General features: G+C 40.1%; 2 protein-coding genes across 2 annotated transcripts; one reads left to right on the top strand and one right to left on the bottom strand.

Annotated features, from left to right (window-relative positions):
- Window positions 1-2,507: 2,507 nt before the first annotated feature.
- On the bottom strand, window positions 2,508-8,061 carry LOC115744422 (DEAD-box ATP-dependent RNA helicase 5). The gene is made up of 14 exons (XM_030679596.2): window positions 7,425-8,061; window positions 7,204-7,328; window positions 6,454-6,561; window positions 5,932-6,012; window positions 5,632-5,710; window positions 5,269-5,354; window positions 5,133-5,189; window positions 4,985-5,052; window positions 4,698-4,766; window positions 4,494-4,587; window positions 4,149-4,313; window positions 3,977-4,069; window positions 3,626-3,737; window positions 2,508-2,959 (listed from the first exon to the last, which is right to left on the bottom strand). Exons 1-13 carry the CDS (start codon window positions 7,972-7,974, stop codon window positions 3,642-3,644), a joined length of 1,671 nt encoding a protein of 556 aa, XP_030535456.2. The 5' UTR covers window positions 7,975-8,061; the 3' UTR covers window positions 2,508-2,959; window positions 3,626-3,641.
- Window positions 8,062-11,639: 3,578 nt separating this feature from the next.
- On the top strand, window positions 11,640-17,288 carry LOC115744428 (secretory carrier-associated membrane protein 4). The gene is made up of 12 exons (XM_030679605.2): window positions 11,640-11,772; window positions 13,764-13,874; window positions 13,973-14,035; window positions 14,131-14,164; window positions 14,281-14,403; window positions 14,596-14,658; window positions 14,766-14,859; window positions 14,952-14,997; window positions 15,133-15,200; window positions 15,403-15,451; window positions 16,144-16,209; window positions 17,000-17,288. Exons 1-12 carry the CDS (start codon window positions 11,713-11,715, stop codon window positions 17,030-17,032), a joined length of 810 nt encoding a protein of 269 aa, XP_030535465.2. The 5' UTR covers window positions 11,640-11,712; the 3' UTR covers window positions 17,033-17,288.
- Window positions 17,289-18,484: the final 1,196 nt, after the last annotated feature.

Raw genomic sequence — 18,484 nt, 5'->3', positions numbered from 1 at the left:
TGTTTCTGCCCACTTGTTATGGAAACTTGAAATCAAAGTACCCGCTTTCTCCCAATAGATATGCGACTCCACCGGCAAAGAAATTTTGACTCTTCCTTTTTGTTTCTGCCCACTTGTTATGGAAACTTGAAATCAAAGTACCCGCTTTCTCCCAATAGATATGCGACTCCACCGGCAAAGAAATTTTGACTCTTCCTTTTTGTTTCTGCCCACTTGTTATGGAAACTTGAAATCAAAGTACCCGCTTTCTCCCAATAGATATGCGACTCCACCGGCAAAGAAATTTTGACTCTTCCTTTTTGTTTCTGCCCACTTGTTATGGAAACTTGAAATCAAAGTACCCGCTTTCTCCCAATAGATATGCGACTCCACCGGCAAAGAAATTTTGGGTACAGGGACGGTTAATATCACGAGATCAAGGGTAAGGAAAAATATATCGATATGAAATTTTTATGACTTCCGTGAATTTACGTTTCCTCGTTGTATAAGTCACCAATCTATCGGTCCGTGTTCTTTTGAAATGTTCTTGATCAAACATGACCATATAAATATTTATTTTTTTCTTTATGAATGGATAACAAATTCCATTTGAAATTTGGTGGAGCATAATTACCGTCAACATTATATTACCATACAGAATAATGAAGTTAATTATCAGGGTCGGGGCTGAGATTGTTGAGCCAATATTTGGTTTTCAAATGACTCTGTAAGCGACTTTACCTCCGTCAAGCGTTTCAGTCTTCCTTAGTCTTTTAATATCATTTCCTGTCCATTTCGTACTTCACACGAGTCCAATGGAAGCGTTCCGTCAAGAAGGACGAATTCCAATAATGACTCATGTACCGACAGTTTTGCCACCCTTACCCTTGCGTTTTGCTTCAAAAAAGTCATGATCATGACACGGTCGAGAACGAAGGCGATTCGTCGCAGCCAATCGAGACTATTTTGTGTATTCTACAGGATGTCTTTAATAATATGTTCAATCACATCACAAGTAACATCGGCAAGTACGAGGCGCAAAGATCAGCACAACCCTTTAAAAAAAAAAATAAAAATTTGAGAGTAGGTACTTCAACGTGACCATAACTTGCATATGCATTCATGCCGATTTTTTTTTTTTTGGGACTTTGATTTTAAAATCTCGTAAGAAATTGAATAAGAAGTGAAGAATGGAGAGTTTTACATTGAAAAAAAGAGTAAATGAAAGATGAATTTAAATATTGAAACCTCATAATTTGATTTGAACCCTAAGGGATACCTTACTTTTGTGAAAGGGAGAGGACCTACGCAAAACTAGATCGGCTCACACACACACGCACCACCTCTTGATTCAGTCCTGCACATTCCTATTTATTTTTATTTTTTTTTTACCTATCAATTTTATTTATTCTATTCTTTTTAAACCGAACGGACCCAATTCGAATGGGCATGTCCGAACATGTATGTTTGTTCGGAAATTGTTTCTTTGATTGAACAACCATGTTTGTTCGGAAAAAAGAGAGCTGTTCGGTTCGTGTTCTTTCATGAAGGTTCGTAATCCTTCATCAACGAAACTGTACAAATTTGTAACTCTTTGTCGACGTTCATTTTTATACTAATATAAATAGTCTTCAAAGGGTTGGTTCAAATGACTTGCTCGAAAAAATTCTCTCTCTCTCTCTCTCTCTCTCTCTCTCTCTCTCTCTCTCTCTCTCTCTCATTTTTTCTTCTAAATGTGCGTTCCCATTTCATTATTATCATTTGTGCCATTAATCTGCAAAGTTGCATTTGAAGATTTCCTTTGGAGAAATACCGCTTCATAGGAAAAACGATTCGTTCTATCTTGAGAGGCAATTGTCCAAGAACCTTAAGTACCGATTGAGAGAACCAACTTATCTTAAGGACACAATGTCATTTCGTTGGGCTCGGATCATTCGTCTATATTCGAATTTCTCACTTTCTGCTTGATTTCGGGTTTGTCGATCAACTTTATTTTATATACGAACACTTATAGGCAACAACATTTTTGACATATGATTCTCCAAGCGAATTATAGAGTTTTGACGGAGCGACTCAACGAGCCTGCTTATCAAACCGGACGTTATGGTAACTTCCAGAGGGTATATAAAAACTCAAATCTTTTCCATTTTTTGGTCGGCTGAAAAATAAGATTCGTAAGGATATCCAATGACCTTAGTTGGTCAGATCGGGTCATGAAATCTGATGTACCTTAAAAGATGCAACGAATTGGGGATGCTTTGGCTGCTGTAATAAGGAACAATCCACTGGAAATCATCCTGACGTCAGTGATGCCGCGTGTGGCGACCAACGAAAATGATACACCAGCTCATTCTTCACACTTATCGAGGAAGATTCTAAAAGCAAAAGCGTGTGCTTTCAAATCGCACAGAGGGAGAAGATCGGAAAGCCCTTTCATATTACGACATTGAATTCTATGATCTCACGATCACAGTAAACTAAATTACCATGGATAAATTTCCTTTTTATCTTCCATTGATAGAATAAAATAACCAAATACGAGTTGAAGATAATTACTACTCCTTTCGTGCTCACTATTTTAACTCGCCTTATCAATGCCAATAACAAAGTAAGGATGACAAAAGCAATACCCCATATAAAGAGCTCAAATAAGTAAAAAACCAGAAGTTTCCCATAAAGAGAAACCCTACATGAATTCTATATGACTCATTGCGCCACTTACTCTACGATCTGCTGCATTCTCCTCCTCTGCTGGCTGACCAAAGGCAACTCCTATCTCCATGGATGGTTTAGCAACATGAGACCCTCGAACTCTGTTGTCCCATTTTGTCTGACGTTAGCCGTTTGGGATATACTTTCTCCTAAAGAAAGCGGTCCACATGCAACTTGTACACACAGACACCGATATTGCAAACTATGAAGTGAAGAAGCCTCGTAGCAAGTGCAATTGCCTTCTGTTATCCTCTCCAGAGAGTGCAACCTAATTCAACTCAGAAACATGTTCAACGAAAGCTAGTACAATGGACATACATTCAAACAAACCTGCACATCAGTCAACTTTCAGCATTTCCCATCCAAACCAACCACGTCCAATTTCATTGAACACAATTATCCTCTTCTAAATTTCTAATGCATCAACTAAACAGAGTTCGCTGAACCCGATGAAATCAAGAGCATGCAAATATAGAAGCAGCAAGTACTCTGTGAGAAACTATATCATGAAGCATCTCCAATACAATATCACAGGGAAGCAAAGTCGACAGTGGCAACACATTCATTGATTTTGCAGACACAAAATGCAATCAAATTGGCAACAATAATATGATCCTCAGGTGTACATGGTGGAGCCACCTCGTCTCCTTGATAAAAATATCATTCGCCTGACCTATTAGCTAGAATACTAAAAGACATTAAAATCTCCAAAATAGAGCAAGAACACAGCTCCGGAACCCAATGATCAGCCATATTGGGTTCGGGTATTCTGATGGCACAACTCAGAATCACTATAGTGATATTTCTGTGAAGCATCCTCCAAAGAACACATTCACTATTTAAAAATTGAAAAGAAAAAAAGTCGAGATTAAAAGAGCCTCACAAATGCACTTAAAACCAAACCATTTTTATGCAAGCTAAAGCCACTACTTACCACTGTCATCAGTAATTCAGTCCTCATCATCAGAGTTGTCAAATGTGATTTTCTTAGCTTTTGGAGCATCTGCAGCAATTTCTCTGAAGTGGGCTCCATAAAGCTTGGATTCCTGCCAAGTGAGAAAAGAACATAAAAACAAAGATAGTAATGCAGTTTCTCTGGTAACACATGGATAGCACGACCTTAAAAGGACTTTGGGTTAACACCAAAAAACCACATAAATTTCTGCATTTGCAGGACAAATTAATCAAAATAATATGAATCTGAATCAGATTATAAAATAGTAAGTCCCTGAACAGAAAATAAATTTGTAATTACAATTAACGAACTTGATTATTTTCCACACACCTTCTTCTTCACATGAGTACCGAAATTCAGAAGAGAAGCAGGCACAACTTGCCCAGCTTCTCTGAGAACATTGACCAACTCCCCAGCAAGCCCCTGCCAGCAGCCACAGGTCAATCATCACCACTGCTAATTCCTAAGGCAAGAAATAATCCTAGGGTCTTTCATAGGTAACCTTGTTCTCTTTTGTGAAGAATGTGTGCGCTACACCCTTATTTCCAGCACGTCCAGTCCTTCCAATTCTATGGACGTAATCCTCTGTTGTTAGAGGAAAACTATAGTTAATCACAACTTCCACATCTGGAATGTCCAATCCACGAGCAGCAACATCAGTTGCAATCTGCAGATATCAGGCAACTCAACTTTTTAAGGAATTGACCACCATGCAGCAAAAAGAAATTATGATGCCTGACTGCTGTTAAGAAATTGCACTAGTGCTCCATTGAGCCGACTACTGTTTTATTGTCTTAAAAAAGTCACATAATCGACATAAACTAAAACGTTGGTTGACAAAACATACCATCAAAGGACATGTTCCCTTCTTAAACAATGACAGTGCCATTGTGCGCTGATGTTGTTTTTTATCGCCATGGATAGATACAGCATTCCAGCCTCTATAAAAGAAAGCGGAGAATGAGACAAAAAAAAAAGTACTATGAAGGGTTAGAGATGCTTTAGTTCATTCACTTAGTCCATTTCGTGACCTGACTTGACAGGAAAATACCTTGATTGAAGCATCTGCTCTACACGAGAAGCTTCATTCTTGTACAAGACAAAGACCAATACCCTGTTACTGATAAATGGAAAAATTGACCATATCAGATGGCGCACGATGTCATTGCTATTGCAAGACCATCAAGATAAACTATTTGCACATGGTTTCTGTTAGCTTTGCACGTACTTAAGAAGTCATAATAAAAAGAGACCCAACCTAGCAAGACCAAATTCAGAATGAAAGACCACAAAACGAGGTTAAAAAAAGCATTAGTATGTATAAAAAATAGAGAGTACCTTTTGGAACTGTGATACTTCTGTAAAAGGGTAACCAAGCGTTCATCACGTGAACGATCATCTAGTACCTGCAAAGGCAACAGAGTGAAACAAACAGATGACAAATGATGTCGAAAAGAATAACCAAAGCCAAATTGTGAATCCATACCTCAACTATCTGCATAACATCATGATTGGCAGCTAAATCCTCCGAACCTATAACAACCTGAAAGAGAGCTAATCATTCTTGCCAGTTTACTCGTATAAATTAATAAACCATATTGCTCAACCATGAAGATCCACACCTTAATTGGGTTAGGATCCATGAACTCCTGTGCTAATTGATGAACAGGAAGAGGCCATGTAGCACTGAACATTACTGTTTGGCGAACTGCAAAGACAAATTTGCACACAATATTAAAAGGGAACAAAATTGCCACCAGTTTCTAGTTCACATGTAAGTTCTACCTACAAATACGAAGTCGTAAGTCGCAAATTAACCGAATTTAGAGAAACCAAGATGTTGCAGAATTCGAATTAAAGACTGTCTTATTAATTACACGCAAGCACAGCCCGGATGGTCAATGACAATGATAAACGTTTCAGATGACAAAACTACTCTGGAAATTACAGTAGCGGATGTCAAGTAAAGAAATGTTGCAACATACCAGAACATGTGCTGCTCAATATGGAACGAACTTCTGGTTCAAAACCCATGTCAAGCATTCTATCTGCTTCATCAAGGACCTGAAGACAAAAGGAAAAAGAATTAATAGATGCTGACTATGTTGGAAATACCTATGCCACACATACATTCCAATCAGTTGAAAACTCATTATAAACCACCACGCTTGTCAAAGAGCAATAGGACAGTCGCCTGAATGACACATTGACAATTGAAACTCCTTGCTACCAAGCTTTATGACCTAAGACGACACAGGGAAACACTATAGGAAAAGTCAACTTACCACAAAAGCTACTTCATTTAAGCTGCAAACACCCTCTTCAATCAGATCCTTCAAACGACCAGGAGTTCCAATGACAATGTCCTGAGTACAGATGAATAGGACGACTCTATGAGTAAAATTACACCGACTTTCTAGATGATGGACAGGCACAAACAATGAGCAATTTGCATTTTGCAAGTACACCATCAGAAAGAATCAATAGCAACTCTTTCATGGCAACAACGCCAGACCCACAAAGAATACAAGCAAATCTAACGTTAATCATAATGGGCAGGCAAGACCATTATGCATTTCTTCGCAAGATAGGACTTTATGCTTAGAATTGACTACTCAAATTATTGTCAAGCATTTGAAGAACATATAAATATTAGAGTAAGTGAACTTTCGTCACCAAGAACATCTTTGAAATGTGACAACCACTTACATTAGCATCAGCAAAAATATGGCATGCGAGTATTCTTAAAACAATGACAGACATATAAAAGATTAATATGCACATCCTAATAAAATAAGGTGACTTACGACACCAGACTTCATAGAAGCTCTTTGAGGTTCCTTGGGGGTCCCACCATACACACATACTGATTTCACACCGCTAGCTTTTCCAGCACCAACCAGAACATCTGAAATCTGGTACCAAATCGAGAAGGCTACAGCTTGTTATCTGTTTAAACACATTACTGTTTATACTAAGAACAAGAACTAGAATATACATAGAGCGCAGCAAACTTAGAACAAAAGGCAATGAATTAACTGGGAAATTAAGTACTGGCATTGGCACCTGCTTTATTTCTCGGCACCTGCATCTGCACCTCCCTTACTACACCTTTATTGCACGACAACAACAAAGTCAATTACCTTGGCCTAAAATGCATGCCTCGTATATGCTAATGCTACACATTCTTGTTTTTCACTTATATTTTCTGAGCTCCACTTCTGGGCGTGTCTTCTTCTGGAAGTGAAAATTCCCCTGCAACTTTTTTATGTGACTACAGGTCATTTTGACCTAACAGAAGCCATGATTTCCATCCATTTTCGCGCTTTCAGATTCACAATTTTTAAAAAAAATTAATGTTGTAACCCCATCTCAGACTATCCAACCATTTTCAGAGCACCGTGATGCACGATTGCCAAGAGTTTCACCGCAGAAATTCACATAACTAATCCACAAAACATGCTCTCACTAACTCAGTCACAAAAAATGAAAAGCGTGCAAAAAATGCGTACATCCATGCTAACAAAACAAGAACTGCATCAATCATAAATACGTACTTGTTGAGCCAATTCCCTCGTCGGAGACAGCACAAGGCAAAGTGGACGCCTCCCCTTCGACATCTTACTGTTCCTCTTGCACAAAACATGCATAACGGCTGGCACTCCAAAGGCCAGAGTCTTACCTAAACCACAGAATTCAGTAAAATCCTCACTAAACAACGAGCACTAAACCCACTCCAATAGAAGAGCAGAACTAAAACCTCAAAACAAAACACTACCTGAACCGGTCGCGGCGATCCCAATAAAATCACGTCCGTCTAGCAAGAATGGCCACGCCCGGGACTGAATCGGAGACGGCTTCGTAAAGCCCTTGCAGCATTCGAGCACCGGTTCCGGCAACTTCGCGTCTGCGAACAATTCCACAGGAGAGTACTTTGGATCCTTCACATTCCTCCCGCTCACCACCACATTGCCGCTCCTAACCTCCTCGTCTTTTCCATTAGCAACAGAATCAGCTCCGCTCCCGCCACTTTCGATCACCTCACTCAGGGCGTCTCTCTCGTGCTTCTCCTTCTTCTTCTTCTTCTTCTTATTAGTAATGGCCTCAGCTTCAGCTCCGTTTCCACCGTGCTCCTTCCTCTTCTGGCTCGACCGATTCAGCTCTTCGGTGGATTGGAGGTCCGAGTCTACGACTCTGTCTCCATGCTTGTCCTTCTTCTTCTTCTTCTTATCCCTCTTCATCTTCTCTGGATTGAGGTCATGACCGTTCGTCCCCTCGAGGACACTCGATTCGCTCTCCGTCGACGACTCTTTCAGCCTTCTGCCCATGGCCGTCGCTGGAGCTTGCCCAGCAGGAGACGGTGGGTTTTTTTTGGGGGGGGAGAGGAGCGAATCGGTGCCAAATCAGGAGGTGGGGGCAAGTGGTGGGTTTTATTCTAGGGTTTTGACTTTTCGCTCTGGCTTGCCGCTTCTTCTTTTTTCTTCCTTCCACCGATTTCTGTCTAATCATTCGATTCGTTATTGCATGGATGGAGAACATTTCGACCAAAAAACAAAAAAAAAATTTGCATGGAAAACATGAGAATTAGAAACAAAAATGCGAGAGTGATAAACTTTATAAGCAGTAGTTTAGTGCCAGAAATGACATGATAACCGACACAAACTTGACACAAAATATATGTAATTTATTGTAAATTATAATAGTTCATTAAAATAACATGTTCATAACGAACTAAATATCACCATTTCAAATCATAATGGTGAGTAGCTTGAGAATGATAACCTTTATTTTAAACTAATCTTGTTAAAACGGATCACATATATTACATTACATGTCAATAGTTGCCTGTTAATTTAAGCGATTATACGAGTCAAATTCGCGCCTAATAGATTAAATCGGGACATGACACGATTTACCAATCGTGTTTCGTGGGCCGACACGAAATCAAATCAAATAATTGAGTTCAATCCAAATCCTCTAATTCGGTGGTGTCATGTAGGAAATTCCCACCCTAAGTTGGAGCAAATGCAACATTTAATGCAATGAATTCTTAATAATTAAACAACTAAATAGGGAAAAGAGACAATTTTCACTCACTGATTCCCCCTGGTTCGTCAACCGAGATCCCAAGTTTGGCCATCGAGAAAGGTGTCATCGTGTCCAAAGGGACGTTGGGACCGGATTTGGATCACCTGAAGCCCAGGTCTAAGATTTCAACTTCAAGTTCGAGTCCAGCCCAAAGAGTTAAGGGAGGCAACGAAGAGGGAGCGGCGAGCGTGGATGTGACTCACCATCCACAAGCTCCTGTCTATTTCGTAAAAAATAAAGAAAAAATTTCAAATAAAAATTTGTAATGGATCTTATTTTAAAGAAGAGCATGAAGTGCCCTCTGAAAGATTTGATGAGACCACACTCAACCGCTCTAAAAACTTAAGCGGATAGAAGAAGGCGTGGTTTAATTAAGCGGATAGAAGAAGACGTGGTTTAATATCTATATATTCCAACACTCCCCCTCACTATATAGAAAAACGCCATGCCATAACTTTGAGAACGCTTATTGGAATATATCTTTCGATATAAGGTAACAAAGATGAATCTTTGAAACTTAAAGAAATTGACGGAATGGCACCACCGGGAGTGGAGCCTGCGGCTTAATTTGACTTAACACGGGGAAACTTACCAAGTCCGGACATAGTAAGGATTGACGGACTAAGAGCTCTTTCTTGATTCTATGGGCGGTGGTGCATGGCCGTTCTTAGTTGGGGGAGCGATTTGTCTAGTTAATTTTGATAACGAACGAGACCTCGGTTTGCTAACTAGCTATGTTGATGTACATCTCCACAGCCAGCTTCTTAAAGAGACTATGGCCGCTTAAGCCAAGGAAGTTTGAGACAATAACGGGTCCGTGATGCCATTAGATGTTATGGGTTGCACGCGCGCTACACCGATGTATTCAACATTATGGTTAGAAATATTTTGATTGCGGGTACGCAATCCATCAGCCCATTCCTAAAATTTGTTAAGAGCGATAATGTTTATTACCAATTAGCACTTAATGACAGTAAATTACACGAGTTGAAGTTGGAAATGAACACTTCATTAATTGCCATTTTTCCACCATAGTAAAGTCATTAATCGCCATTCATATGTTTATTACCATAGTGTTCATTTTTGTCAGTCTTTTAGATCACTTTATCATTATGGTTGAATTGTTCATTTCTACCTAAACACCCTAATCATCTATTTAAACTAATTTGAACGCAATTAGCTTCCTAACAAAGGATTATAGGTCGGCTCAAAGTCAATTACACGAGGCGAGTGTAACGATGATCCTTGAAAATCTTCGGCTCGGGCACAACTTAGAACACGATCTAAGATACGGCCTAGCACAACTTGGGACATGACCTAGAAAATCGGCACAACTTCCCGGCCACTTGACCCACGGGCTTGACACACGGCCTAGGAAAAGTAGCATGTGGGCCCGGACACTCGTGCCCACTACCCAAGATACGGCTCGATCCAAAATAGACTATGGCTTGCGACACGGGCCCACGAAATAGGGCACTTGAACATAATAGGGCAGTGGGCAAAAAATAGGGAAACCTAACAGAGCTTCAGGTTTTCTCAACTACTAGGGCCGATGATTGTTCGGATGAATCGCGAGCGCTTACTTGTTCTCTCGGATGCGGAACTTTCTTCGTGGGTTTAGGGGTCGCGTGGAAATATTTATTGGGGAGGCAAATAGAGGCCTGTAAAGATTTGAACTCAAGACCTTCCGCTCCGATACCACGAAAGATTTGATGAAACCACGACCAACCGCTCTAAAAGCTTAAGCGGATAGAAGAAGGCGTGGTTTAATATCTATATATTCCAACACCCTCTTTGTTTTAAAGAATCACCTAACCAATGACATTTTCGTAAATTTCTTTATTTTTTTTCTTCCCTTTGCTTTTTTTTTTCTCCCTAGCTTCTCGCACACCTCATCTAGGCAAGGCCACCCTCGAGGCCGACAAGGGCTTCACCTAAGCAAGCCAAGGGCTCCCCTCACTCTTGTCGACCAAATCTAACAAGGCTAGCCCACACCGGTGGCTAGGAAGGTAGGGGAAAAAAAACAAAAGGAAGAAGGAAAAAAAAGAAGAAAAAAGTTAAAATAAATCAAAAAATTTTAAGAAAATGTCATTTGTTAGGCCTTTCTTTGAAATAAAAAAAAAGGATATTTCAAGCCCTTTTGTGAAATAAAATCCACTTCGAATACTTATTTGAGAAGACGATAACACAAAATTATGACACTTCATGCCCTTATTTAATTTTTTTACAAGCAAAATTTTATTTTTATATAATTCATTTTTTTTCATGAAACAAAAGAAACCTAATCATCAAATGAAAGGCGTTTATTATAAAAACAAATGAGTTAGCAAATCTGAAAGCAGTGGACAAAATCTCAAGATGGAAGTTCTTTTTGTTAATTTTTCATAGCTCCAAGTCTCCTCTACTAAAATTTAATGAAAATTCATTTGAGAGTTTTTTGAGATCGTCCCGCTGGATCGATAGAAGAGATTTGTAGTGAGATCTAGATGACCGAGCCCGACTCCATAACCGTACAATGCAGCCCTACCCTACCCACGCGCCTCCTGAATCCGCGGCACGCATCACCCGGGAGCTGCGATCGGAAGCGGGAAATTCCACACTAACCCAGCTATTCCGACCAATGAGATTCGAGCACACCGACAAGAGCTCACGCGAGACTCCTCCCACTCACACGTCTCCCGAAATTCCAAATTTGAAAACGAATGACTATTGCACCTCGTGGTGGGGGCCTCACGTTCTCGAACCAGTGGCAAAATGGTAAATATGAGGTCTCTTCGGGGGTAAAGAGAAAACCGATTTCATTTTTTTCGGTTGTCCCGCGTAGTAGCTAAGCCAGGGCAGGAGGGAGGGAGGGAGATAAGGACTGCCCTCTCACCCTGAATACTTTGCTTTAACAGCACACAGATCACATTGTTGCTCTTTTCGGTTCAAATCTCTCTCTCTCTCTCTCTCTAGGGGACGAGCTTTCCGCTGCTACAATGAATCGCCACCGCGATCCCAACCCTTTCGACGAGGAAGAAGAGGTCAATCCGTTCTCTGTGAGTGCTCTCTCTCTCTCTCCCCGCGCAGATCTGCGCTTCGATCGCTTCTTTTTTCTTGGCGCTTGAATCGAGCTCCCGCTCGCTCTGTGTGGTCGGATGCCGTAGCATGCTTCGACACCGAAGCCGAATTCAGTGGTCTCGCGAGGGGCGCGGGTCGGTTGCGGCGCTGTTTGGTTTTTTTAGATCTGGTTCTCCTGTGGTTGTAGTGCGCGATCGGGGTCCGATTTTGCAGTAATGTTTAATTCGAGGCCCGCGTTGTTGTCTCGCCGTGGCTGTAGACTCAATTGTTTAGCTGCAGCTGAATTGAGTTATCTGAACTGATGCCACCGCATCTGTAGACTAGGGGATAACCGAGAGTGTTGCAGGCATACCCTCGAGGTGTTTAGCCTTTCTTTCACCCCCCGCTTTGCTAAAGTTCCAGTTGTTAAAGCTAGTTTCCACGGGAATATAGTGCACATCTTTTTGTCCCCTTTGAAGATTGACTAGCATATATGGTAAGGATACGATACAATCGTAACCAGATAGCAAAAATGCCTTTCGAGACATCATAAAAAAGTTATAGGAGTAGTAAAAGTAGCAACAACAGATTTAATTTGCAATGAGGGGTTAGAAACTTCTGACCTTAAAGCTCAGCAAACCCGAATATTGATCATATGTCTGCTGCTATTAGACTCTGCTAACTCTGCCAATGCCAAAAGTTTCCACAACTTTTAGTGTACCTAAAAGGGTATCGGGTCATGAAAGAAGTTTCTTCTCACCAACAAATTTACAAATTATGGTGCATTTTACATATCAAATAATGCAGGAATAAGAGTACAAGGTCAAGTTATCAAAAGATTGGACTTTGCCTCTAATTGTTTTGGTGTGAGGTTATGCGTCATGCAATTTAACTGAATAATGGAGATGGCTGGAAGACATGGCACTTGAATTGCACTTGAATGTCTAATTTGAATGTAACCAATATTTGTTTATTTGAGAAAGTTGAACGAGTCAAATTTAGTAAAAAGACAGGGAGTTCAGGATGCTCAAACCAACTGTTACCTCTGTTCATAATAAATGGACTGTTATCTTTTTGAAACGATTTGAACAATTCCACACACACACACACACACACACACAAAAGAGAAGAGAGAGTCCCTGTAATAAGAAACCAAAAAAAAATAAAATGGATAAAACATCTTTATGTGCTCCTGGTTATGATCCAAAGGATGACAAGTAGTTTTCCCCATGGTTTCAGACAAGAAAGGTCAAGATATATCAGGTCATTGTGGTTTTGAGTTAATCGTGATCGTACTATGTTGTATTCGACTCTCTCAAATTATGTTATCTTCATTGAACGGTTGCCCCATGGCGGTCCAGGGCCACCTTTTCCGTGTTGGGCCTGGCTGGACTGGGCCAGCTCTTGTGTTGTACTGTAAAAGTTGGCAGAAAGACTCCAGTGGGTGGCATACTTGCCCAGCACAACGCACTATGCATACAATGAGATTGAATGTGTGGCTCTAATTTGGTTCCCCTTCATTCATGTGCACGATTCTAGTTGGAGCAAGAGTCTTCATCTTACGGATCTTCTAGGTCAATTAATTCAGATCATCGCCAATACTGTGACATTGCACTTGAGATGCACTCATTAGGGATGCCTCTTTCTGAATGCTTACTTGTGAGTGCAGTGTTGGGGATATTGTAGTAAAAGAGAAATCCTAAATATCTTGGTCTTTGTAATTTTTCAACTTGTGCTGTGCATTGGATAAATGAGGACTGTTGCTATTGTCTATCAGTAGCCCAATCACCTAAATTGGCGTTAACTCTTACGACTGTTGCTATTGTCTTTCAGTAGGCCAATCACCTAAATTGGCATTAACTCTTGATTGAGCTCATAAATCCTGGGCGTGCATACAGAGTGTAGCTGCATAAACTGTCCTATTTGGTATCTTTCAATATGTTTAGGTCATCCTATTTATCCATTTGACACTTATCTTGGAATTTTACAGAATGGTACTGCTCCAGCATCAAAGTCCCGCCTTCCTCCACTTGCATCCGAACCCCTTGGCTTTGGTCAGAAATATGACGCGACAGTGGATATACCTCTGGATACAATGAGTGTAGAGCACCTCCTCTTTATGTTTTTTCTGTCTCTATTTTTTTCTTTTGATGATACTTTCCAGAAGCTTGAAGTTACAATCCCTGGTTACATTTACAGGATTCCAAGGAAAAAGTGAAAGAATTAGCTTCCTGGGAAGCAGATCTGAAAAGAAGAGAGAGGGTTAGCTATTCATTCTACCATTTTTTCCTTAGCGAAATAAATTGAATATAACATTTCCGATTTTGCAATTAACCGTTATTTCTCATCTTCTAAAGGAAATAAAGCGGAGAGAAGATGCTATTGCTAAAGGTATCCTTGTTACGATTGCAATTCCGTCAGATTCAAATAATCTCGTTTCATGAGCCTTTTCCATTAGAATAGTCAGTGATGTCATGTGGGTTATCTCACTTGTCACAATGTATCAGCTGGTGTCCCATTGGATGATAAGAACTGGCCCCCCCTTTTTCCAATTATTCATCACGATATAGCAAATGAGATACCAGTCCATGCGCAACGGCTTCAATATCTGGCTTTTGCAAGTTGGTTAGGTATGCCTACTTGAGACAATACTTCTGATTTTAAATGAAGCTACTTCTACCAACTTCTCTTGGCCGCATGTTATTCTTACAATATAACAGCTTTCGCTTAAAGTAGCGACTATTGTTACTAATGATGTGGAGAGATTTTTTGTTTCTTTCCTGGACTAAGCATCTTTGTACTATTTACGACATGCCTTGCAGGTATAGTTCTTTGCCTTGCTTTCAATGTCATTGCAGTGATGGTGTGTTGGATTAGGGGCGGGGGTAAGCTTTTTTTCATTTGAATTTTCCTAATGATGTTCTTTATATGGAGGTTTTTGGTATAGATCTAGGGATGAGGTCTGATTTGATTTTTCTCATGAGTTCTGCAGGTGTCAAAATATTTTTCCTGGCAATAATCTATGCATTGATGGGTTGCCCACTGTCCTATGTATTGTGGTACAGGCCCCTATACCGTGCAATGAGGTCAGACTTGGGTAGACATATGAGTTTTGTGGAGTTTACTTATTAGTTCTATATCATTTCATTTTTGCATGTTAAATTGTCTGTATCTACAGGACTGACAGTGCATTGAACTTTAGTTGGTTCTTCCTTTTCTATTTGGTAAGCTTTCTTTTTTATTAGTACAACTCGTGAAGGATTTTGATTTGAAAATTGAAAATCTAGAGTTGATAGCGTATGGTACCGTTTTTGTGAAAAGTTGCTTATGGTTTTATGTCTATGGTTTCGTCCATACAGCTGCATGTTGGCTTTTGCATATTTGCTGCTATTGCTCCACCAATTGTCTTTCATGGGAAATCACTCACGTAAGCTCTTAATTACTGCACTTTATTATCCTGAAAAATAATGTGCTGGTTGTTGGAATTTTTTGAACTAGTGTTACTAGTGGGAATAGATGGATTAAGACCATGTCTGCTTGCCTTGTTGAAGCTACAGTTCCTTTGAAATTATCATTAGTTGACCCCAAGTACCTAGCTCTTTTCTAACAAAAAATCTCTTTCTTTTCAGGGGTATTCTCGCTGCGGTTGACCTGTTTTCTGGCCATGTGTTGGTTGGGGTATGTTTTCATGCACTCCAACCTTTTTGTGCCGTTTAATGATTGCTGCAAAAGTTGATTTATTTTGTACATGTCCACTTATGGTGACAAAGGGGATGCAAAATGCTTGGATTGTTTGTTTTAACTTCATAATCTCTTAGCTTTTGGACACAAAATTTATTATGATTCAGCAGCTGTTTGGGTTAGTGCCGGACTTTGTACCAATTGCATAAGCTGCTGCTTTCCTACATAGCGAACATAGGATACTACACGCTTGAGTCAAGGGACCCATTAGTGACATACAGTGCTAGATGAACCACATTGTTATTTAGATTTGGCTTTCAAAATTCCTCATGAGTTGAGAAGATTTTCATGGAATTCTTCATTATAGTAAATAAGGTGGTGATTTCTGGATGGGTGATGGAAGTGTGCATATGGCATGTATTCCCATTTATGTAGTCCTCTGGTGAATAACATATTTTATGCTCTCATCAACCAAACTTAGAATTCATTTTGCTCTCGGGATGTACCATCTCTTTGATATGTGCCTTTAAGACCCTTGAAGGAAGGAATATTGTTAACCATGTCTCTACTTATTTCAGCAATAATCCCTGCATTTTCTGATCTTTTTATTGAATTTGGTTCGGGCTCCGTTACTTTCCTTTGTTGTTCCTGTTAACTTTTCGGCAAAGCTGACTATTTCTTTGGTGCAGATTTTCTACTTGGTTGGGTTCGCTTTATTTTGCTTGGAATCACTGCTGAGCTTTTGGGTTCTTCAGGTGAGAGAATGGATTTTTCATATTGTCTTGTTTTCTGGGATCTGCCAAATGAGCAGAAGCATCATCTAGGGTTTCTTTCAGTTGCTTGTTGAAGAACATCTTGAGTTGAGCAACAATTGAACTGAAATATCTTTCATGTTCTCTTCGCTGTCAAGAGTTTTTTTACTTAACCTTGAATTAACACTCCTTATAGAATCCTCTCCCTCCTCCTAGCTTAAGTTTGGAAGTCAATATCCGTTCTTATCTACTTGGCACTGAATGGTACAGCTTTCCGAGCTGTCTTAATTAAGTGAACTAGAAAGCAATTTGTCATGCATTTCTTTAATTGAAAGGATTAATGAGTAACATCCAGAAGTCTTGTGCTGAAATCATGTAACATGTTGTAGCCAGCTGCATAGAAAAAACAGTATGAGTTCTAGCTGTTTCTAAGTCAACATGCATAATGAGAAATGTTTTAATTGCAACATTTCGGACTGAGCTAATGTCGTTTACACACCTTAACGGATGGAAAGTTTTATTTAGAGCTGATGTGGACCTAGAAACTCCGTGTTTACACAGGTAAAGTGGAAAGGCAAATCAACAAAAAAGTATATGTTGTGTACATAGAAACTCAGTGTTTTAGTTCAAGATTTTGAATTTGAAAGGCTGGAATAGTCAAAGATAACATAGTCTTTTGAAGAACATGCAATTTGCCTTCCTAGTTTTTGCATTTGGCATGCACTGAGACTCTTTTCTTCGTAAACAAATCTCTCGTCATCCTGCTTATTACTTTGTTGACTGTTGTCTGCAGAAAACCTACATGTATTTCAGGGGACACAAGTGATATCCTGCTTTTTCATCACTGGCTTGGGTTGGCTGTCTTGCCATGGGTGTTCGAGCTGCTTTGTTATGATGAGATTTTCTTCTGTAATTATCATATCTATTTCACACAGTCATGAGTACGTTGGTGATGTAGCCTCCCCATTGTGGGGAGATTCGAATTTGCCATGCCGGTTTTTTTTTTATGATGTAGTTGGTAGTGTCCCTTGGCTCATCATGCATACTTTGCGATGGTATATTAATGATTCCAATGCTTCATATGTGCCCCAACTATGTCATCCCTATTGCTGTGGCTAGGGAAATGGAATATCTACATTGGGAATGCAACATGCAAACTAGACTTTGACATCAAGCCTCACAAAGTTCTTCTAAACTAGAATCAGTCCAAAAGTTTCTGACTTTGGGCTTGCAAAATTGTATCTGAATGATCATGGCATAATATGGTTGATTGTTGCAAGAGGATCCTAGGTATATATGGCACCTGAACCATTTTATATGGACATGGGTGATGTTTCTTACAAAGCCTATGTTTATAGTTTTGAAATGTTGGTTCGTGGAAATGGCCGGTAAGAGGAGAAATCTAAATGCAAATGTAGAGGGTATGGTTCCGGTGAAATCACTAGCTCGGTTCTGGTGCGTGTGCAAATCTTGGAAATTCCTACTCACCGTCGCCTATTACATCAAAGCCCATCTTGATCGATCGTCGAAATGTTGTACTGTCAATCTTCTCAAGTATAACAACAATTCCTCCAGGATTGGGGTCTACCGTGCGCACCACGGTGAGCTATCTCATAGAATCCTTTGTTCGATCGTCCCGTTAGATATGACATCGTCGGTTCATGCAATGGAGTCGTTTGTTTATCCATTCATTACAAAAACAACCCCGCTGTAACAGATATATTTCTATGGAATCCATCAATCCATGAGTGCATGGTCGTTCATCAACGTCCCCATCGTGTATCAGGATTGATTGCTTTTGTCTTCAATCCTCCTAGTGGCCATCTTGATGATTTCAAAGTGGTCAACATAATTTCAAATTTGGAGTGCACCCAGATTGCCATTCTTCTCAAGCGCAGATTTACAACTTGAGGGGCAATTCCTGGAAGAAAATCGGCAACGTCTTCCCTTCTTGGCACTACAAAAACTTAGACCATCAAATGGTCTACCAAAATTTCATCTGTTGGGACACTCGTGCTCACGTCAATGGCCAAGTCGTTACGTCATTGATCTTATTCAATACGGTTGAGGAGGTTTTCTGCGAAATGGCTCTGCCAGATTCGATGCCTTCCGAGGAGAAATTCCTCACTTCGTTCGATGGATGCCTATCTCTCATCGTACAGAACTCATCGTCGCAGTGTTACAAAGTGTGGACCATGAAAGAGTTCGGCATCGCCGAGTCCTGGGCCAAGTTGTACAGGACCAGTGTTGATGGACGGATTTTTGTAGTGTTGGCCGC

Source organism: Rhodamnia argentea, chromosome 9 (assembly GCF_020921035.1).
Source record: "Rhodamnia argentea isolate NSW1041297 chromosome 9, ASM2092103v1, whole genome shotgun sequence".
NCBI lineage: Eukaryota > Viridiplantae > Streptophyta > Magnoliopsida > Myrtales > Myrtaceae > Rhodamnia > Rhodamnia argentea.
Note: the sequence above shows the minus strand (reverse complement) of the source record. Positions and strands in the feature narration are given on the sequence as shown.

What these genes read in the sequence shown, in the direction of transcription:
- LOC115744422 (XM_030679596.2), bottom strand. Translation starts at nt 7,974, where the DNA reads ATGGGCAGAAGGCTGAAAGAGTCGTCGACGGAGAGCGAATCGAGTGTC. An exon ending in CTTCTATGAAGTCTGGTGTC is followed by an intron (nt 6,013 to 6,453) that starts GTAAGTCACCTT and finishes ATCTGTACTCAG; the next exon opens with GACATTGTCATTGGAACTCC. An exon ending in GTACTCATGTGAAGAAGAAG is followed by an intron (nt 3,738 to 3,976) that starts GTGTGTGGAAAA and finishes CTCACTTGGCAG; the next exon opens with GAATCCAAGCTTTATGGAGC.
- LOC115744428 (XM_030679605.2), top strand. Translation starts at nt 11,713, where the DNA reads ATGAATCGCCACCGCGATCCCAACCCTTTCGACGAGGAAGAAGAGGTC. An exon ending in GTGTTGGATTAGGGGCGGGG is followed by an intron (nt 14,659 to 14,765) that starts GTAAGCTTTTTT and finishes TGAGTTCTGCAG; the next exon opens with GTGTCAAAATATTTTTCCTG. An exon ending in TGAGCTTTTGGGTTCTTCAG is followed by an intron (nt 16,210 to 16,999) that starts GTGAGAGAATGG and finishes TGTTGTCTGCAG; the next exon opens with AAAACCTACATGTATTTCAG.